Here is a 23,045-nt window from a genome sequence, read left to right as displayed (position 1 = left end):
TGTCCTCATAAACCACCTTCATATTGTAATACCTCTGTCATACCCATGTCATTATACAAATTTGTGTCCTCATAAACCACATAAACATGCGCACACACACACACACATTAAAAAAGGATCTTCAGAGAGATTTTTGACCACCATCATCAAAACAAAAAATGAGGGAATATCTTTTCCAGATTTCCAGAGACTACATTATATATAGAACGAGAATAGAAAAAATAGAAAAGCGATATTTTAATTGTATAAACGCAGCCTTGGTGAGCATAAAAGTCTTTCAAAAAACCCTACAGAGGAGCTTGTTTGGTGTCTAAACAGACGTATGTGTATATGAGAGAGTCAGATTTTCCACAGGGGGAGTAACTCCCATTTGACAGAAATTATTTTTAAAACACGTTTTCACAGATGTTTTCAACATATTTCTCTATGTTTAAGGAGAAATTTAAAGGGGTCATATGATACGATTTCAAGTTTTCCTTTCTCTTTGGAGTGTTACAAGCTGTGTGTGCATAGATAAGATCCCTGAAGCTGCAAAGACTAAAATCTCAAAACCAAAGAGATATTCTTTATAAAAGTTAAGATTCTGCCACGCCCCCCTAAAATGGCTCATTCAAACATGCCCCAACATGTCTACGTTACGATGTGGAGAGATTTTCATAACACCGCCCAAACGTATACGCAAAGAAAGGCGGAACTATTATTCTCGTTGTAGTAATGTTGCTGCCACCGGTGCCATATCTTGGAGACGCTGTTTCATTGTGAAAGCGAAACTACTTTGTTTGGGCTTCCAAAAGAGGACACAACTAGAAATCAGTGGTTAAGCTGTATTTACAACACTGTTCCAGAGCAGTACAACCCAAATATTAGAGTGTGTGCAGCGCATTTTACGGAGGACTATTTCCTGAACCTGGGAGAGTAGCCTACATTGTTGGCTTGCACAAAGGCTGTTTCTATAAAGTGAAGTGAAGTGAGTGAAGTGAAGTGACATTCAGCCAAGTATGGTGACCCATACTCGGAATTCGTGCTCTGCATTTAACCCATCCAACGTGCACACACACAGCAGTGAACACACACACACCGTGAACACACACCCGGAGCAGTGGGCAGCCATTTATGCTGCGGCGCCCGGGGAGCAGTTGGGGGTTCGGTGCCTTGCTCAAGGGCACCTCAGTCGTGGTATTGAGGGTGGAGATTCACTCCCCCCACCCATGCTGGACATTCACTCCCCCCACCTACAATTCCTGCCGGCCCGAGACTCGAACCCGCAACCTTTGGATTACAAGTCCGACTCACTAACCATTAGGCCACGACTTCCCCACAAAAGTGGGGCAATTCCAACTTTGCAAGGACAGTCTGGCGCTTCTGACTCACAGCCTGTAAGTACATTTCTGCCACTGACGATTCAAACGCGAGTTTTGAGCAGTGTAGAGTAGTGCTTGTTGTTTGTCATTTCTTCGATCACAAATACAGACATGGTAATGTTTATGCGGCACGATGCAACGTGACGCGTAAACAGACAGTATAAGTCATTATAATCAGTAATTATGTCCCCACTGGATGCAACAAATGCCTCGTTTATAATGACAGGAGCAACAATAATGTACAGTATGTGGAAAATAATGTGTTTTTTAAACTTTAAACCACATAAACACATTGCATTACACCAAATACACAAAATAATGTTCTTTTTAGCAACATCATATGACCCCTTTAAAAAATCCTCACAGTCAAACCTGCATGTCTAACCACTGACCTCAAATGTCACTACACGATGCTGACAAAGCCAAATAGCAATACAGTGTCAGGGTCTACACAGTGGATGTCATAGAGTTATTGTTGTGCTTTTGTAGTGTAGTTGTACCTTGTCACTGTCTACAGTGTTCTGGGAGGTGCGGGATGCGATGGAGATTGTATCCGGCTGGCTGCTGGCATCACCCTGACTGTCCGCGTCCTCCGTCGTTTCCCTGAAAGATTAAAAAAAATTATAAACTTAACTTCCATTGCAATCACATATGCAACACAATATATAATAAAACAGCTAGCAGCAAGTACTGTGATAAGAGCTGTGCAATTTGGGAGTAGAGATGTATTGATTCTCTCAATGCAGATTAAAGAAGAACCTGATCAGAGAAAAAAATAAAAATCTGTTTTAGGTGGATGAAGACAGCTGGTGGATATGGTGAAATACCTCTTGCTGATGCTGCGCTGTCTGGCTGGGGTTTTGGGAGGGTGTATGGGCTCCTTTAGCGCCCCCTTCAGGTGAATCGTTCTCTCCTGAATCACTTCCCTGATGTTCCGGATCCACTCCTGTTTCACTTCTATACTGGAGGCCTTCAGGGTGGATGAGAGGATGGGTAAAAGAGAGAGAAGATGACAGAGTTGAGAAAATGCACGATTTCACCAGGCAAATTTGAACTTGTAACACTCATATGAGTAAAATGGCTCAAAGAATGTTCACCAGGGTCAGAAATTAACCAAGACTTAGAGCAGAATTACCCCTAAATATGAGAAATATGCTGTATATGAGAAACATTCCCCAGATATTTAGGATTTAATATTTAATTTTAATATGTAGTTTCTAGATCATTTCATCTATTCCAAACAGTTCTGCAATTGTCATTAATTTTTTCACAGTTCTTTCAGGACTGAAAACTAAATAATAGGCCTTTGTGTAAATCATCAAATATTTGAGTTATTTATTCATGATAATTATTTTATTAAATGTGGTAGCAGCATTAAAAGCAATTGTTTTAACCCTGTAAAGCCTGACATAAGACATAATAGTAAATCTTACAATGAAACAGCTTATTGAGCCTTTAGAAAATAATTTGCATCACTGTTGTTGGTTTTTTTTTTTTTAATATCATGTTTGATATATCAGTTTTCTATGGATTATGTAGTATGATATAGTGATCATATGGAGTTCATTCTCAAAGAGGAATAAACACCTGGATTTTATTCAGAAGCGCAAACTAATGCAAGTTTTATTTTGGGGGCAAAACACACAAAATCAGTCACCTCAAAGCCTGATTTATCATATTTGATACTCACATTTTAAAATAATTTTTCGAAAAAAAAAAAAAAAATGCTGTATGGAAGTAAACCTAAGCTGCCTCAGTCCAGTAAGTGTTCATCTTGAAATATTACAAAATAAAAGTTATTCTTACGTTTATGTTTAGAGCAAAAAGACATGTGTACCACAACCTGAAGGTGGACATTTTTACAATTATACTAAAGGCTTTGTACTTTCTAAAAAAGTATAAAACTATAAATCAGACATCAAAAAACATGTATAAGAAAAATTGCAAAATGTTTTTCAGCAAAGTTTTAATCATGTTCATAATTTATAGGCCTTAGAAATGTGTGAATGAAATATTAACGTATGCTTTATAGGGTTAAACCCATTTAATTAATCACATACTTTATGCAATAATTTTAATTCTAATAGTCATAATATCAATAATGCATGTTAAAAAAGTACCCTCATAGAGGTAAAAAATATTCATTTCTTATTAGCATTGGCCACTATGTTTCTGCTCTGCGGGTTTCTCTGACGCTGATACACACCGACATACACAAAAGCACATCTTACCTTGAGAACCGTTTTGTTGTCAGATGTAGGTGTCCGGCCGGCCCATAGAGCAAACTTACACGGATCACCTTCAATGTGTTCGGTGACTCCTAACTCTGATGTCTGTCAAAACACATTTGAATTCACACTACCACTAACAACTTACTAATGTTTACACTTCTTGACAACATGTCATCCTGGAGCTCCTTACCAGCAGCTTGTTCTTGTAAACATATTTGGTACGTCCTGACGAGTCTTTCATCTCTTTACTGAAAACGAGAGAGATCTCAAAGAGGAAAAGATGTCGGTCCCGGCCCTTGCGGATCAGTGATTTGGGGTCCCACACCTGGAAGGTGTCCTGTAGGATCAGCTCACCCTGTACAGCCAGGTTCTCATCAAAACCTGAAACCAGAAAAACAATTACACAGATAAAGAAATGCATAAGTGCAAAAATATCAAAAACTCATCATCGATCTGAAATTCGGATTCTGGCTTCATCAAGCAAAAATAAATAAATATAAATATTTAACGATAAATAAAATATAAGAATATTTTTTATAATAATTGAACAGCTAATATTATTTAATTTATTTTATAATAAATAAAACAATAAAAACAAACAAAAAAATTTGTAATTTTCAAATTATATTGGCAAAATGCATTCTCTTTGTATATAGGCTTAAAAAACATAAACTTCAAATTTTGTGTTGAATAATTGTGGATTATATGAATGATGTTAAAAAAACAACAACAAACAAACCATTTGTGAACAAATAAATATCATCTGTTTTCAAGACAGTCATCAATTATAAGAAAATGCTTGAAAATCTATTTGCGACTTTAAGCACTTCTGCACACAGTTACATTTTCAGAACATCTGCCGTGATTATCGCTCACCTTCCAGCATGCTGACGTGCATGGCGTCATTAGCACGTTTAGGCACACTGAGCATCACCTCCAAACCCTCCTTTATTTCTCCTTTCCCTTCCTCACAGCATGTCAGCAACTCCTGTTCACAAACACATTTGCACCAACACACACAGAGACACAAACACACCCATTTAGTGCTGCAAACTGATTCAGATCAGGTAAAGACTGAACAAAAACACTGAGTCTCCACCTTCAGCAGAAGCTGGTATTTGGTGATTCTCTGAACGGGTTTGATCAGGTACGATGAGATTGAATTGGCCAGTCCATGTCTCCGCTGTATCTCCTGTGAGAAACAGCATTAAATAACATTTTATTGCATAAATGATAACAAAAACAGGTTAACCCAGCCTTTTCTAGCCTAAAATGGTATTCAGCTGATCTAGATGGTTTCCCTTTCTGGTCAAACTAGTGCTTAGCCGATTGGCTAACTAGTTTGTCCCCAAAACGAGTACCCAAAATCCCTTTAAATCTCTCAAAAAATACCTGTTTATCACCATGTGTAAGCTGTTTTTTTCACATCAGTGTATTCAGATATTTAAAAACTCAGATTAATTCTGACTAATAATATAAATTGAATTTATTAATTTGTAACAGAGAAGTAAGGGTGGAGGATAGCAGCTATCTGGTGCCCCCTGTCTGCTTATTGAGTCATCCCTATCATCTCAACCCCATGCTACACAAACCTCCAAAATGAACTGAGAGAAAAAAAAGAGCAGACTCACATCAAAGAATCTTCCGGCTTGGCCCTGGATGAGCTGACTGGAGTCAGGTTTGTTTTTGCAGTAGGTGACGTATATATGGAATTTATCAGCCTTCAGTTCATGGAAAAACAAACACATTCACTATTTATGTTGTAGGCAACCTCATCAGAGAACCAGAGTACCAGAAGCTACTGTTTAAACATTAATACTTCACAGCTGAATTGATATTTTGGACCTTTAAAGTTTTAAATAATGATTAACAAAATACAGCGTGGGCAAATTTCCAATTTTTACAGCCTCTCAGCACACATTGGTTTTTAAATATTCATACAGCGTAACATGATGATGACTAGTCCATACTGAAATAACAATATGTTCTCCAAACAAAGAAAAATTTGAGGAAAAAGACTATGATTCATCTGTATCTCACCCATGTGACAAAACAATGGCCCACATCTTCTGGAAGCTGCTCATAGTTTTCAAGCTCTTTCAGAAATATGCTGCAAAAACAAATAATGGCAAAACATAACTAGATTTGAACACTTTGTGAAGAAAATATGAGGCTGTTGTTGTTGCTAATGACTAATATTTGGCCATTTTGAGTATATCCGCATGATCATTCTGCCCAGTGTTACTTCCATACTATTATAGTTAGCTTTTATTTTCAGATCTTATTTTAATTTTAAGTTTTAGTAAATTTGTTTAGGCATTTTTATTAGTTTTTTTTTTATATTTATATATAGCATATATGTTTTTGAGTAACGTTTTAGTAATATTAGTCCTTCATATTTTTATTATAGTTGCCAAGGTAACATTTCTAATTTTCATTTTTTAAGTTTGAAGTACTTCATCTTTTCATCTTCAATATTTCTATTTTATTTTTGTTTTATTTCAGCTTTATTCCAATTAACAAAAAAAAATTCCAATGGTTTTACTTTTATAATAACACTGCCGGGGATGAAAAATATGGCAGAAATGCGTCAGCTAAGCAACTGCCATTGAGATGAATGGGAATGCTAACGGATAGGTTTCTCCAAGTATTGGAGATAGATCTCCTTGGCAAACATCACTAATTACTCACATGCTTACACAGGCCATCACAATTACAGCTTTAAGAGCCATTAAAGTGACAAAGTGACTACATAAACCTGGAAATAATAAAGCTTGTTTGAAAACATACTTGTTGTGGAATTCATAAATCTCCTGAATATTCCCAAAGATCACATGTTCTTTGTTCGCAATTCCAGATGGGATCTCAGCACCGCTTGTCATTTCCCAGAGAAAAGTCTGCGCATATATGCACAAGGGAGGTTAGTTCATTCTAAGTTCACAATTCTTTTAAATCTTTTCAAATTTCAGGCAAAGTACAGAATGTAACTATGCAACCTTGGATGAATCTTGCAATCAAAAGCCATAACTGTCTGAGATCAGTAAGAAAACCTCTAAAGCTTCTCTTTACACTCTCACCTCCAAACACTCCTGTAGGTCTCGTACATAAGCTCTTTCTGTCTGGAGCAGCTCAGCCATAATATACCTACACAGAGACCAAAACGCCCCACTGAAAGCCCAGCAAATTACAGACATTGAAATGCAAAGAATGCCTGAGACAGCACTTCATAACACAAAGCTAATTCCTCAGGAAATTATTTAGATTAAAAAGGGTTTCGTGTGAAGATGAAGCTATTGATGCTGTGATTTAGTTTGGGACTATCGGCTTAACCTGCGCACAGGAAGCTGGAACACATTATGAGGATTCTGAGCCATATTTAAAATCTCTCTTAGTCATGAATTTAATTTCATCACTCACTCTTTCTTTCTGGCAGATTTCTTTTTTTCCTCATTAACCTCTTGGTCGGGATCGTTGAGGTTGACCTCTGGGTCAGTATGGGTCAAGCTGGCTGGGATAATGTCCAGCTGTAGATCTTTATTGTCCTATTGGAGAGGTCAGAGGAAATACTAAAAATGTGTTTAAGCAAAAGTTTTGATTCCTCAGGATATAAATCTTTATATACAGTAGAACACACTTTTAGAAATTAACAATGACAATTAAGATTTATAAATATTTTAAATAATGCATGAAATGAAAAATAAATGCAGGATATATTTCCTAAAAAGGGATGGCTTTTCTCAGCCGCTCACCTCAGAACACACTCCTAGTGCTCGGTCCAAGCTGCAGCGGTACTGACCCATCCGCATAGAGAAGTCTCGGTACCTTCTGTCCACCGTAGAAACCCACCTCTTGAGCTCGGTCACATGGACATGCCCTTTCTCAACCAGACTACCAGCCAGCTGGATCAACAGCTTCACCTTGTCCTGTGTTTGCTAGAAGAGAAGATGCAGCTGTGGTCCTTGGAGAGTCTTTAGCCACTCAAACTCTCCTTCTCACCGTGCATTAGGACGATACAGACACACGTCGTCTTCCAGACAGTTTCGTAACATTTTATATTGATTGGAAATTCTTAATTATTGCCCTGATGATGGAAATGGGAATTTTCACTGCTCTAGCTCTTTTCTTAAAGCCACTTCACTAATTTGTGAAGCTCAGTTATCTTTTGCTGCACATCAGAAATATATTCTTTGTTTTTTTGTCATTGTGATGGATGATTTGTGATCCACTTCTTCTGAAGTTGTGATGGACTTCAGAAGAAACTCCGTTGACCACCCCCCATTGACCATCGACAGCTCGACTGTGGAGAGAGTCAGCAGCACTAAATTCCTGGGGGTGCACATCACAGAGGATCTCACCTGGACCACCAACACCATGTCACTCTCCAAAAAGGCACAACAGCGCTTACACTTTCTCCGCCTGCTGAAAAGAGCAAGTCTCCCTCCACCCATCCTCACCACATTCTACAGAGGCACCATTGAGAGTGTGCTGACCAGCTGCATCACTGTCTGGTACGGGAACTGCAGTGCTGCTGACCGCAAGACCCTCCAGCGGACAGTGAACACAGCTGCAAAGATCATCAGTGCCCCTCTCCCCTCCATCCTGGACATTTTCCTGACACGATGCTCCAGCAAAACCAACAGCATCGTGAAGGACTCCACCCATCCCTCCCACAGTCTCTTCCAGCTCCTACCATCAGGAAGACGGTACCGGAGCATCAGAGCCCGCTCCGCCAGACTGCTCAACAGCTTTTTCCCCCAGGTTGTGAGAGCCCTGAACCCAAACCAGCTGCTTGACTCAAAATGTCTCTCTTTGCACATGTACAGTGTTTGTGAAGCATTCGTATAGTTTGTATTTTTTATCTTCTATTTTTTTTGTTTGTATAGGGTAAATATTTATGTGAAGCATTCGTATAGTTTGTATTTTTTATCTTCTATTTCTTAGTTTGTATAGGGTAAATACTTATATATAGTATACTTATAGTTAAATCTGTCAGTAGGTTAGTTTTGTATAGGTTTATAGTGTTTTTTTATTTCATTGTTGTATGTCTGTATTTATGTAGCACCGTGGTCCTGCGAGACATGACATTTTGTTCCACTGTATGTCCCCACTTGTAGCGGAATGACAATAAAGCTCAACTTGACTTGACTTGACTTGATTAAGGGAATTTGGGCTTTGTTTTCCCAATTTTGTTTTTTATATTTCTGTGAAACAGGAAGCCATGGCTGGATAATTTCATGTTCATAATCACCCTGGAGTGCTCAAAATTGTGAATATGAATGGGAATATACCTCAGAGATATTTTACTCAAGAATTTCTAGGGGTGCCAATAATTGTGTCCAACATGTATTTGAGAAAAACATTTATTTCATAATGATATTTCCCCCCATTTTAAATTCTTATTATCCAGTGAAGGATTAGATTTTTATGAATTTTTTAAATAAAATATCAAAAGGATTAACAATGCAGATTCATTTTCACAGCCTTCTTTGATCATATTTACCAAGGATGCCGATATTTTTGGCCATGACTGTATATATATACACGTTTAGACAAATAGATCTGTTCACTTTATATATATAAATATATATGAGTGAACAGATGCATTTGTCTAAACCTGTACAGGGTTTACTGATGGATTACTCAAAACATGATCAAATGCTTTTGAAACCTATATTTCACTTGAGATGAAGACTAAACAGGCCTTTGGTTGTGTAGATATGTTTATATGGAAGAATGACCAGGATATTCTTCATAATAATTCTGCTTGCATGTTCCACAAAAGCATGAAGGTTTGAGACAACATGAGACAACATGACAATTGAATAACTGCCCTCAATGACTGAGGATCTTACCTTTGCGGACACGCGGAAACCTTCGTACTCTTTTAGTAGTTCCTGAGTTTTTTCGCTGGTATCACCAGGCGATGTGTGTGAGGATAGAAAATATTCTCCTGTGTCCTGTAACCAGTCTATGGCCTGTGTAGAAAGCACAGTTTTAAAACACTTAATTGTACTGAATGTGCATTGTCAAATCTAACAAATATATTTAAATAAAATAAAAGGTGACTTTTATTTAATTTACTGAAAGAGTATACTTTAATTTTTATTTAACTGCACTGAAAGAGTATACTTTCCCTGACAATGTTTCTACACATGACTGTTTCATAAACACTTAAAAAGTGCAATTTGTGAAGTCAAATGAAAAGTTTTACATTAAAGTCCTATCATTATGAAGTACTTTAAAGTACGTTTATTTTAATTTGTTGACTAACATACTAAAGCACACAATTATAATTTTACAGTTTTTTAATAAATTGCAATGTCATCAATACAAATGTGTAATTATCAATATATTCATAAGTATATTATTTCTGTAATAAGTTCTCTTTTTAAATGTATTCTAAAGTGTAGCTCATTTTCAAAAGGGAAGGCAAAACCAAACCAAACCACCATCATTATCGAATCCCTCAAAAACTGTGCTTGCATAACGCTCTCTCACTCACTTGTTTGGAATGTCGTTCAAACAGAACGTACTGTTGGCATTGATCTAAACGTCTTTTTTTCATAGTCCAGAAATGAAGGACACGGTTTTCCCTCTGTAGCAGCTCACTCAGAATGGCTATATAAGACACAAGACAAGCTCAATCAACATTCAGGCACAATCACATACAGACAGACTGTTGATTTTGCAGGTATAATGGCCTTAAGTAGTCCTTAACTGACCTTTGACTTGGGACTCAGTGGCTCGATTGTGGGTAGCGACCCCAGGCATGCTCACATTGTTTCGATGGATGTATTTAAGAAAGACCTCCGCATTACGACGTGCTAAAGTACACGCCTGAAACCAGAGAAATTAAACATTTTGTAGAATCAGTGCATCTAAACAACTGTACAGTGACATCATCATTGACCATATTGATAGCAGCTGGATTTTTAGGAGTGCTGATGTAACACGGTCAGTGACATTGATATACACACTAATAATTTTCTTTTATTTCAAAAATATTTTTTTTCCATGCTATGACCCATTTAAACTGACACGTATGTGGTCACATATGGCAATTTTTTTGTTTTGCTGCAGATGCATTTTTTTTATTTATTTAAAAAGGACAAATTAGTGAGAGAGCTGATGAGAGCTTCTGTCGCAGGTGTTTGAGTCTGTGTGTGTGTTTATGTATGTTTGTGTGTGTGTGTGTGAGCGAGGCGTACCTTGAGAAAGGCTTCTTTCTGCTCCAGGTGTTTGTTGATGAGAGGGCTGACATGGTCAGTCTCTGCCGTTGAGCCCAATTTATCATGACCCCCACACCAGTCCTCCTCTCTCCTGTACTCCAGTTCCAGACTCTCCAATACATTACATACCTGCAACAGACATACAGTACATTACACACACAGCAGCATCACAAAGCTTAAGTCTCTGTACTGTTTACAATGGTCAGTCAGAGAGCAGTGTAGACAATCACAGATATAACAGCCATATAAATAATAGAATACAATGTAATGACAGTAAAGGGACGTGTATACAATTTCTGCCATTAAATGAAAAAAAAAGAAAAAATAATTAATTACAAAAACATCTGATAACCGAGTGCATTTTCAGTAGATTCTGGAACTGACACTAGGGGGAGCTAACATTTCTGTTAAAGGACAAGAGGACATGCATGGTTACTGTCCCATAATTAGATTTTTTTTTTTTAAAGAAATTAATACTTTCATTTAGCAAGGATGCATTACATTGATCAAAATTGACAGTAGAAATTTTCAGATTTTTACAAAAAATATATTTCAAATAAATTGTTCCTTTGAACTTCCTATTCATCAGAATCCTGGATATAAATATATCACAGTTTCCACAAAAATATTAAGCAGCATAACCATTTTTAACATTGACAATAATAAGAAATGCTTCTTTAGCACCAAATTAGTTTATTAAATTATACCAATATATTACTGTTCTTACTGTATTTTTGATCAAATAAATGCAGCCTTGGTGAGCATAAGAGACTTCTTTCTAAAACATTAAAAAAAATCTTACTAACCTCAAACTTTTGAATGGTAGTGTATAAAATATTCAGCTTCTCTTGCACTTAAAATTTTACTCGAAGTTATGGTTATATAATGTGACTCAAAGGTGAAATACAAAGTTCTGACACGAAACTCTAGATGGCGCAGTCTGATAGATCTAACTCAATACGACATAAAGACATCATTATCACGTCACAGCTGATTGGTTCTCTCTTGTATCGGTAGCTAATGAGCTCGCTGCTAAACATTCAAATATTTAGCTAATGCTTATGATAGCAGTTGCAGCGCACTTTAGAAACCCTCCACCTTCCCCATCTCCACCTGTATAGATCTGCTACGGGGTGATCATGTATGCTATGGGGGTTATTCATGTTATATGTGCAGCAGCAGTATTTCTTACATGCTCACAGCAGCATGTTGTGGATGTATTGCAGTAGCAAATCTCGGCAGCAGCAACAGCAGAGCAGCAGATCTATTCCGCCAAGACCAAATACATGAACATTGTCATGTACATTATCATGTACATAGAGTTGTCATGACAGAACTCTATGTACACTGCAAAAGGGTCTTGAACCCCCCTTTTAAAAAAACGAACTACTTAAAAACAGGGCATCTTAAAAATGCAGTCCTCATGGCGTGAGGCACTGAAAAAAAAAAAAAAAAAACATAACATGAACTGCAAATGCATATGTCCAAGTGGTTAAGAACTACTGCTATAAATCAAATTAACAGCTTTGTCATCAGTTCACATTCTCAACCACAATCACAGCCACTAGTATTTGTGGGCAGTGACACTAACCATCACATAGTCTATTACAACTCACCTGTTCAGATGTTTTGTAGAAGGCCACAGAGGCATTAACCAGCTTTAATCTGTCCTCCATCTTCAGCATGAGGGTCTGCCAGTGCAGGGCCACGGTCTCGGCGCAGGCCCGGACAGCATCTGGGTCATAGTGACCCGCCTGCAACATCAGCTCCGCCCTCTGCTGGAGTTGCAGGGCACTCTGGTGGGTGCGCTGCAGGGAGTCGGCATGGAGAAGAGACTGTGGACAGCAGAGAAAAGTGTCTCCTTTTAATGAGTTATGCTTAAATTAAGTTTGTTAACTGCTGGTATACAAGGACCACATGAGAGGCGGGTGAGGTCACGGAGGGGTTCCTTAAAGGAGCAATTAAGGCACGATCAGTTAGACGTCCTGCTGTTCAAGGCCAAAACAATCAGCGGTGAAGCAGAGCCTGATGCTTTCACAAGAGCACATGCTGGATGAATAAAACCAGCCTGATTCACACATTTGTTTTGGTGTACTTGGATGGTCTGATTTGATGAAAAGTGGTACTTAGCCTGAAAAGTTAGAGAACCGCTGCTGTAGACGATTAAAACATAAATTTGGCAGAAGGGAGATTTTGGCAGATAGCGCTGACTTTTTTTTTATTTAGAGAGGCTGTCGTTAGTCGAGAATTATACGCAGCAATTTGCTGAATTAAAACTCAGTCCTCATTTCAGGCTAATGTGCTTCTTACTGCTCATAAATTTGCTGAGTTATTTGTTTTTTTTTAATTCAATTCAGCTGTTTTGTTTTCCATCTCTTTGATGAATATAATAAAGGGGGGCTTTATAACCTATAGACCAATTTACCTTCTGTTTATGACAGATAACAACAAAAGGGATGATGTCTCTCTAACATTCCCCAAAATGTGTTTATCCCCCCCCCCCCCCTCCACAAGGTTAAATAAATTATCTGTTTGATATAAGCCTAAAATAATTTCCTAATTGCAGATAATGGTGTAAACAAGGTTTAATATTTAATATTAATCTTCATATTACAGCATACTGCAGCCATACGAAGCTGCCCCCTGCAGAACATATTAAGGAAAATGTGTGTATGTGTGTACCTCGATGGCAAGCTGAAATTGTTCATGCTCTCTCTGAAGTTGTTCCGCCTCAGATAGGGAACCTGCATTCGTTGTGTTCGCCGTGAGCATGGATTCACCATTGCGGATCCAACCCAGCACCTGCACAGATCAACACATACAAATGCACACACAGCGGCATTGTGACAAAACAGGCTACAGAGGTGAAAAACGAAACTCAAATTATTTTGGATTAATCTGTTAACATTCAGAGGTATTCATTTATGTTTTGGTGCAGCCTTCTGCTTTTTCCATTTTCTGACAAAATTTGAGAAATGTGCTTTTCCTTGCTGTAACTCAATGTCTCAACACTGTCAGTTACAGAAATAATGTGCCATGTCAAATAATAATAAAATTAATAATGGCAAATCTAGCATTCAACTATACATTTAGATTGTATGATGGTTCCAAACTGATTTTCAGCTCCATCTATTGAATTCTCATCACTGTCACTGTTGACAAAAACTACAATAATGTTATTATAATATATATATATATATATATATATATATATATATATATAGTGCCTATAGAAAGTCTTCACACCCCTTCATTTTTTTCACATTTTGTTATGTTGCGTTATTATGTTAAACTGCTTTAAATTGTGTCTGATTGGTTCCAAGTCCCAGCTCTGGCCACTCGAGGACGTTCATAGAGTCGTCCCTAAGCCACTCCTGCATTGTCTTGGCTGTGTGCCTAGGGTGATTGTCATGTTGGAAGGTGAACTTTCAGCCCAGTCTGAGGTTCTGTGCGCTCTGAACCAGGTTTTCATTAAGGATATCTCTGTATTTAGCTGCATTCAGCTTTCCGTCTTCACTGATCACTTCCCCAGTCCCTGCCGCTGAAAAACACCCCCACGGCATGATGCTGCCACCACCATGTAAATTTTAGTAAATTCCAATCATGGTTTCTTTACTGAGGAGAAGCTTGAGTTTGGTCACTTTGCCATCAAGCCCAGCTTGGTGGAGTGTCGCAGTGATGTTTGTCCTTCTGTAAGTTTCTCCCATCTCCATATAAGATCATGGAGCTCAACCAGTGTGACCATAAGTGTCTTGATCACCTCTCTAACCAAAACCCTTCTCCTTCGATTGCTCAGTTTGGCCAGGAGGCTAGATCTAGGAAGAGTCCTGATTGTTTCAAACTTCATCCATTAAGGATTATGGAGGCCAAATGCTCCTGTGAACCTTCAACACAGCAGAATTTTTTTGTAGTCTTCCCCAGATCTGTCTCAACACAATCTTGTCTCTCAGCTCTTCAGGCCATTCCTTTTACCTCATGGCTTAGTTTTTGCTCTGACATCCATTTCAGCTGTTAAACTTTATATAGACAGGTGTGTGTGCCTTTCCAAATCATGTCCAATCAACTGAATTTGCCACAAGTTAACTCCAGTCGGAGTATAGAAAGTGTCAAAGCAAAGGGTATGAAGACTTGTGCAATGTCATTTTTTCAGTGTTTCCTAATAAATTTGCAAAGTTGTGTTAAATCCGGTTTTTGCTTTGTCAGTATGGTGAGTGGGGTGTAGATTTATGTGGGGGAAAAAAAGTAATTTATAGCAGTTTAACATAATGCAGCATAACAAAATGTGAAAAAAGTAAGGGGTATGAAGACTTTCTACAGGCACTGTATGTATATATATATATATATATATATGTGTGTGCAACGGCATATTAGAATGATTGTTAAAAGCTTCTGAAAATTCAGCTTTGCCATCACAGAAAGAAAATTAAATTTTAAAATATATTAAAATAGCTTGCATAATAGTTCACAATATTATTGTTTTTATTGTATTTTTGATCAAATAAACACAGACTTGTCTCAAAACCATAAAAAAATATTTCCGACCCCAAACTTTTGAACAGTAGTTTGTCAAGTATACAGTATATAAACAAATATTTTAACCGCTGCCAGTTTTCCATAATTTACATTAAATATTTATTCATGTTCTGATGTCATTAGATGAAATAATGCAGTTGCTTAATAAACATTCTAGTAATCATCTCTGCTTCATATTAAAGTGAAAATGTTGGCATTTTCAAAACTAATGGCAGGTAAAACTGTTCAACATTTCATTCCACATCTTAAGAATCCGTAAAATGTGCATTAAGGATGCAGAAACATTAAAGCTGAGCTGAAGAGATTCCCCCTCCCACGTTATGTAACACCCTGCCTACATTTACATTCATTTTCTAACCAAACTGATGTACAAAAAAGTACATACAGAAACAAGATACAATATAAATAATTAAAGAACCAAGATAAAGCTGAGAAGTCCCGAGGTGACAGCACTGCCGATAAGAAAGCAGTTCTGTCTATGAAATAGTGTAAGTGAATTGAGTGATTCATTTTTCTGAAATGCAGGGCTGCAGTCTGCACCCACACACTGCTCTGGATATGAGCGACTGTGTGTGTGTGTGTGTGCTCAAAGTGTCAAAGATAAAAGCAATTAGCTGGGCACTTGTACTCAAGGCATCAGTCAGAATCTTGTAGCAGAGTACAAGCTTTTTTCCTGAATATAGAAGTCAGTCACGACATTCCGATGAATGTAAATTAGGGGTCCCTAAATGCGACCATGAGCTGAGATGTAGCAATTGATTTTAAGCACGCACCTGTTTGACCTCGGCCTGCAGGTGTCGTAGCTGAAGGCACTGCTCCAGACGTTTGTGTGTGTGTTCTGAGCTCACTTCCAGCTCATGCTGTTTTTCATTCAAGAACTCCAGCAGCTCTTGAACTTTCGCCGCCAAGTCAACGTCTTTTTCTCCAGTGACTTCCACACCTGAAAAACATACACAGATTTTAAAAATAAATATCAGCATATACACAAGTACGCTGTCTGAGTATATCAGTTTCACTTTATAGATCAAATATATCAATCTAAGAACCATATACAAACAAATGAAATATCATGCTATGCAAATGTTTGATAACCTGAAAGTGTCCAATGCTGTTTGTTTTCTGTATGAATGGTAAATTATCATTTAATTTTATCATAACCAAAATCAACTTATTTTCATGAAATGTTTTATTTGAAATGTGCTATACTTGTCCCATATTTCTTTTACAGACTGACAAAAAATTTGTCCCAGGCAATTTTAGCGATAGTAATGGATACACAAGTTCAATCAGCGCCATGTTCTAATTTCAGAGATTAGCCGCTTTTTCAAAATACAAATGAACATAAAATTAGGCATGCAATTTAAACGTGCTGTAATTTCTGTGCCACTAGTATCAGAAAATAAAATGGCAAAACCAATTATAGATTTCAAACAGGTTTCCTGAACAATCCCTCTGTTGGCCATGTGTTAGTCAAACAGTCCCTCCCCAAACATGTCACGACAGACCATTGGTTGAGCTGTTGGGATGCTCAACCAATCCATGTTTTCTGCCAAAGAGATTTACACTGTTTTGGCAGAATAAACCAACAAATAAATATAGTTGAACTTAGTATACACTACCGCTCCAAAATTAGGAAAAATTAAGATTCATGTTTTGAAAGAAATGAGACGAAGAGCCTATATATGATTAAAAAACATATCATAAATTTGTTTTCTAATTTAATACATTTCAAAATGTAATTTATGCAAAGCTGAATTTTCAGCATCATTACTCCAGTCTTCAGTGTCACATGATCCTTCAGAAATCATTCTAATATGCTGATTTACTGCTCAAGTATTATCATTTATGGTTGGTGCTCAATTAATAATGGTTCTTGTCATTATCAATGTTAAAAAGCATTTAACAATGCTGTTAAATCTTTTTATTGAAACCATGATAATTTTTTTCAGGAATCTTTGATGAATGTAAAAGTTCATTGAATAGCATTTATTTTAAATATAAATCTTCTGTAATATTATAAAAGTCACTTTTGATCAATTTAATGCATCCTTGCTGAATAAAAGTATTATTTTCTTTATTTTTATTTTTTCCTTTTTTTTTTTTTTTTAAATCTTATACTCCAAATTTTAGGTTTCCATAAAAACCTAAAGGGTAAAAAAAAAAAAAAAGGTGTAATTTATTTATAATTTATATTAATAAGAAATTTTAAGCACCAAATCAGTATATTAGAATGATTTCTGAAGGATCATGTGACACTGAAGGAGTAATGATGCTGAAAATTCAGCTTTGCTTCACAGGAATAAATTACATTTTAAAATATATTAAAAACAGCTCTTTTAATTGTGATAATATTCCACAATCAAACAGATTTTCCTCTAATCAAATAAATGCATCCTTGGTCAGCATGAGCAACTGCTTTCAACAACATTAAAAAATCTTAATTATTCCAAAATTTTGATCAGTAGTGTATAAAGCTGGATGTCAAGATGCGATACATCAAAACAATGACACATTTTACATTTAGGTGTTAGTTTAAGGTTATGATGATATAATAAACAAGAACTAAAACTGTTTTAGATGACTATAGATTATCGCAGTGAGTTTTCTCTCCTGTGTTCAGCAGGGATCGCTGTGCTGTGAACCTCCTCTGATGGTCTCCGTCTCTGCTGTGTTCTCAGTGAGCAGATATGATGGCATGTGAGCGGGGAACATGTCAGACAGGTGAGCATGTGATGAAATGTCCCAGCCGAGCGGCATTCATCATATGTGTCTTCGCATGTCTATAACTGCATTAGTGCATGACAGACAACAAGCGTACCAGAGACAGAGACTCTCTGCAGGTACGACACAGGTCGTTTTCTTCTACTAACCCTTACATCACCCCACTTATCCTCAGCTTCCTGTCTCCAATACAGCCTTAAAGCGGGCAGTAGGAGTCGGTTCCAATGGGAACGTGATGCGTGAGTGACAGGATGGCCTCTGCAGTATCCCAAGCCTCCGAGGCAACCCCAAAGTGACGAGCGAAGGCCCCGTCACCATGGAAACCTCGGTATATGGGATGTAAAGGGGGTTTCCATAGCAACCTCACCCCTGCATACAGAGTTAATAGTATGAGAGATCCCAGAGCCGTACGGAGCTCTGTCTTCTCCCTCCGCTCCTTCCAATCCATTTCACCTTCACTGGCTGTCATGCACATATTTTCCATCCTCATCTTTCCCAACCAATCCTCCGCTTCTCTCTCTTTGTCTTTCATCACACGTATCTAAGACAGCCCATAATGTGGGTAGCAGCTTTTTGCCGTTGTGTCCATGGTAACTGTCAATAAAATGCAACAGAGCACGGAGGAGTGAAGCGATGACTGATTCACACTCTTTTATCTCTCCACCGAACACTAACTCATCATCACTCCTGCGTTCTTCTCATCTCTCACTGGACGCTGCAGCAGACATTAGCAAGCCGTCTTACTGACCCAATAAACAGAAGAATCACAAACGTTGTTAAGTCGGATGTTGGATGTTGAATGTTCAAATTAACCCCAACAAGATGAAATTTAAAGGGTTAGTTGGAAAAAAGAAACAATGTTTTCATCACATGGTGTGAGAGACATGGCGCTTATATTAAAAGAGAAGCACGCTGGCATTTGCACAAATAAAAATGGACAGAAGAAAAAGAACAGCAATGAAATTAAATTAAACGTAAATCTTAAATATATATAGCCTATTATAAATATTAATAATATTAATAATATCTAACAATGCCTTGGAAAAAAACAGTTAATCTTAAAAATAAAGCATATACCGTATACAGACCCCAGTATAAGGGGTTTTACTACCATCATGCTTCACCAAATTCATGTTTGTGGAAATCCACAGGAAATGCGGCTCAGTAATCCACACTTATAGAGAACAGATAGAACAAAACACATGGAGGTTGTGAAAGGCACAGAAGAATGTGTTCTGTGTGAAGGGCCTTTTGTCTACCGCAGACAGATATGGATTGCTGTGGACTGTATATTTGTGATAAGCTTATGTTCAATTATATGGAAATAAAACAAACAATAGACTTGACTCAAGTCATTTTTTGTGATGTCTATTCAATGGTTTTCCACAATCTGCCACAGCAATGTCTTTACATTATCTTTAGACATCCATGAATATTGATATATTTGATATATTAATTCCTAATCATCTGAGTCATTAATCATTTAATTCACTTAATAAAAATGTATCTCATTGTCATGGAACCTGCTTCTGATCGAGCACCCTGATTATATTAGGGTTTGTTGGAGGAAATTATGCCACACTTCTCAAATATTCCATGACCCGACAAATGCAAAATGAACATTGGAAAAACCAAGCGTGAAAGCAAACACCAATAGTGATACCACACAGCAACAACTGCCAACAAACACCAAAATCATTAACACACTGATTCAGCAGAACTCTACAACTGCAGAACGAAACTATTACTCTCTCTCGCGCTCTTCCCGTGTCCTTCACTGTCTCTGCATCTCTGACCAGCTCCTCACCTGAAGCCTGGACCTCCATGATGTACTGGTGAAGATCCTGTCCCTGCTGTATAACCTCGTAGGTCATGTTGTTCATGGCGAGTTTGCGCTCAGTGTGTCTGTGTAATCTCTGTTCAGCCAACGTGAGTTCTTCTGTGTTGAAATCAGAAGCCTGTCGCATCAGATCCTGTTTCCATGCATCCAGCTCACCCATCACCTATGAAACAGATGCATATATTACCAGTTTTCATACATATTAATAAAATAAACGAAATATTTGCAATATAATGGAAAAAGGATGCGAAAAACACCATTAAAGTATCAAAAAAGTACTTTGAAGCAATATGATTCATGGTGTGTGAGATCAGAAACCAGAATTTAAGTCACTAATTGAAAGATATCTTGACATCCTGATGCTCAATTTGTGAACAAATCATTCTTTTGAGTCAGATCCAGTTCAACTCATTCCTTCAACAATCTGGTTACAGTGGTTAACAGCTCACTGGAGCAGTGCCGTTATCAGTAAATAAAACAAAAAAAAACCTATTAAAAAATTTTCTTTATAAAGTTTTAGGCATAAACAAATAAAATCAAATAAAAATCAAAGAAGAAATGCTGCCTTAGCAACTAACTGGAACAAATTTAAGTTAAAGTACTATAATTACTAAAAACTATCAACTAAAATTGAAATAAAATATATACTGAAGCTAAATAGAAATATATAAAAAAATAAAAAAAATGACAAAAGCACATAACAAAATTATTAAAACTTAAACTAAAATTAAAATGAAAAATAATATTAAAATAAAAAATTAAAGCAAATTCAAAATGTTAATATTTATAAATAATAGTAAAATAACTGCACTGGAGGCTGGAATGTTTCTACTCAAAACATTACATTTTACATAATACACAAACATTCAGATATGCAAACGCAGACAGCACAGAAGCACGTCTGTTCAAATAAAGTGCTGATAATGACTTGGGTTCAGGCCATCAAACACACACACCTCCAAGGCATACTGTTCAAAGATACGGAGCTGCAGGAAGATGTCCAGTTTGATCCTGCGCTCGTGGAAAACCTCCTCCATATGAGCCTGAGCCTCATCCAACTGCTGAAGAACACCTTCGATATGAGCCACGGAGCTGGCATGGGGCAGCTTATTACAGGCCAATGCTGAGTCCCTGTTTGAACGAACACAAACCCACGCCAACACATCCAAGAGCAAATCAATATCAATAGAGGCCACGTTCATTCAGAACCAGTATTTCAGCATGACATAACATGACATAACATGAAAGGATTTGTTCAGACCTAATCTGAAAAGAATATTATTAAAATTGATCTGCAGACTGGTTGGAGCTGTGACCTTGTGGTTAACAGATTTGGATCTAAATCCTGTTCTACACTAGTTTGTTACATTTTCAAGGCTGTTGCTAGTATCATATTGGGAAGAAACTGGTAACTTCTGGAATGGAAGATGTGAAAAGAGCTGGTTTATGCTCAGCGGTGGAAAGTAATCCAAGAATTTTGTTACTGTACTCAAGTACATTTTTCAAGTATCTGTACTTTATCAGAATATTTTTATTTTGAGAAACTTCACTACATTACAAAGCATAATTTTGAACACTTTACTCCACTACATTTCTTAAAAATATGTCGTTCCTCGTTATTTTGAACATGAGAAAGCGTCTCCTGCTCCGAGACGCGATAGCTGTCTGCAGTGTCTTTTCAATGAAACTGTTAAATTATTTCGCAAATTGCACTGAACAATTTGTACACCCATTGAACTGATCAGATTGCAGCTGTTCTTGAGTCAACAGCGCACTGATTCAACTGATCCAGTCAGAGTGAGTCTCTAGTTAACAATTCAGTAAATTCACAAGTCTGACTCAAAATAAATCAGGAATGAGAGATCATCAGAGCCAGATTATGTGCTCAACTAATAGCGCAAAAAATAATTAATAATGCCAAACTTTGGGATTTATTATTGTAAATGAAAATGTCTCGGGTTACGACTGTAACCCTTGTTCCCCGAGAAAGGGAACGAGACAACGTCGGTAACGACACTTTGGGGAACGTATACCCACTATGCCACCCCGAAACATGCCTGTCCTAGTGTGAAGCTGAACCAGGCACAACTTGGAGCACTCGTGCACCCGGCGTGGAGGGAAGGTCCAGGCTATAAAACCTGATGAAAGTATGCGGGGTAGACCACCCAGCCGCATCGCAGATCTCCTGCAACGGGACTCCTGAAAGGAGGGCCCTAGAGGATGCCATACCTCTAGTAGAGTGGGCCCTCAAGGCCACAGGTGAAGGCAAACTGCGCACCTGATAGGCCAAGGTAATAGCCTGAATAATCCAATTACTAATCATCTACTTGGAAGCAGGAAGTCCCTTCTTGGGTGATCCAAAGCACACCAACAACTGTTCCGACCTCCTCCAATGAGAAGACTTCTGAATAAAGATATTCAAAGCTCTGATAGGGCAGAGAAGATGAAGCCTCTCTCATGAAAGGCCTGAAGAACCACCGGCCGTGCCACATTAGATGGCACCTTGGGCACATATCCGGGCCTAGGGTGTAAAATGGCCTTAACTCCTCCAGGGGCAAACTCCAGGCAGGTTGGCGAGATAGCCAAGGCCTGGAGATCCCTCACTCTCGAGCGAAGTAATTGCTAGGAGGAAGACCATCTTAAAGGTCAGGTTCTTTGCCATAGCCGACTCGATAGGTTCGAAGGGGGCAAGTGACAGCCCTTCCAGGACCACAGCCAGATCCCAAGTTGGGACTCTGGAACGAGTCGCAAGCCTCATCCTCCATGCACCACGGAGGAAAGGCACGACCAGCTGGTGCCTCCCCAGAGGCCCAACATCTAAAGGCGCGTGGAAAGCCGCAATGGCAGCCATGTACACCTTTAGTGTGGACGGGGTAAGACCAGCAGAGAAACGATCTTGGCGGAACTCCAGCACTGAAGCCACCGGGCAGTTAACTGGGTCCAACCCACGTTCTCTACACCACGTAGAAAACACATTCCACTTTAGGCCGTACAATCTCCTTGTGGAGGGAGCTCCAGAACTGAGTATGGTCTCGATCACTCCAACCGACAAGCCAGCCTCTAGGTACTGCGCCCCCTCAGGGGCCAAACCCACAGTTTCCACAACTCTGGCCGAGGGTGAAAAATTGTT

At 38.1% G+C, this 23,045-nt stretch overlaps 1 protein-coding gene across 1 annotated transcript in view; it reads right to left on the bottom strand.

Moving 5' to 3' along the window:
* The window catches only part of LOC306879347 (kalirin-like), a 56,967-nt gene that overhangs the window by 30,353 nt on the left and 3,569 nt on the right, over positions 1-23,045 (bottom strand). Inside the window, exons 3-23 of the mRNA XM_079432198.1 lie at positions 20,872-21,046; positions 19,883-20,078; positions 16,128-16,294; positions 13,504-13,623; positions 12,438-12,656; positions 10,801-10,950; positions 10,315-10,429; positions 10,095-10,210; positions 9,445-9,567; positions 7,342-7,524; positions 7,010-7,134; positions 6,670-6,736; positions 6,383-6,489; positions 5,633-5,702; positions 5,224-5,313; positions 4,692-4,784; positions 4,469-4,580; positions 3,783-3,973; positions 3,593-3,694; positions 2,189-2,331; positions 1,862-1,964 (exon numbers count right to left, since the gene is read on the bottom strand). Of these exons, the coding sequence (XP_079288324.1) occupies positions 1,862-1,964; positions 2,189-2,331; positions 3,593-3,694; positions 3,783-3,973; positions 4,469-4,580; positions 4,692-4,784; positions 5,224-5,313; positions 5,633-5,702; positions 6,383-6,489; positions 6,670-6,736; positions 7,010-7,134; positions 7,342-7,524; positions 9,445-9,567; positions 10,095-10,210; positions 10,315-10,429; positions 10,801-10,950; positions 12,438-12,656; positions 13,504-13,623; positions 16,128-16,294; positions 19,883-20,078; positions 20,872-21,046 (2,767 nt within the window). The remainder of the gene's footprint in view (positions 1-1,861; positions 1,965-2,188; positions 2,332-3,592; positions 3,695-3,782; positions 3,974-4,468; positions 4,581-4,691; positions 4,785-5,223; positions 5,314-5,632; positions 5,703-6,382; positions 6,490-6,669; positions 6,737-7,009; positions 7,135-7,341; positions 7,525-9,444; positions 9,568-10,094; positions 10,211-10,314; positions 10,430-10,800; positions 10,951-12,437; positions 12,657-13,503; positions 13,624-16,127; positions 16,295-19,882; positions 20,079-20,871; positions 21,047-23,045) is intronic.

The sequence above is a fragment of the Barbus barbus genome, assembly GCF_936440315.1.
Source record: "Barbus barbus genome assembly, chromosome: 13".
Taxonomy (NCBI): domain Eukaryota; kingdom Metazoa; phylum Chordata; class Actinopteri; order Cypriniformes; family Cyprinidae; genus Barbus; species Barbus barbus.
The sequence above is the reverse complement of the archived record's forward strand: the minus strand, read 5'-3'. Positions and strand labels throughout refer to the sequence as shown.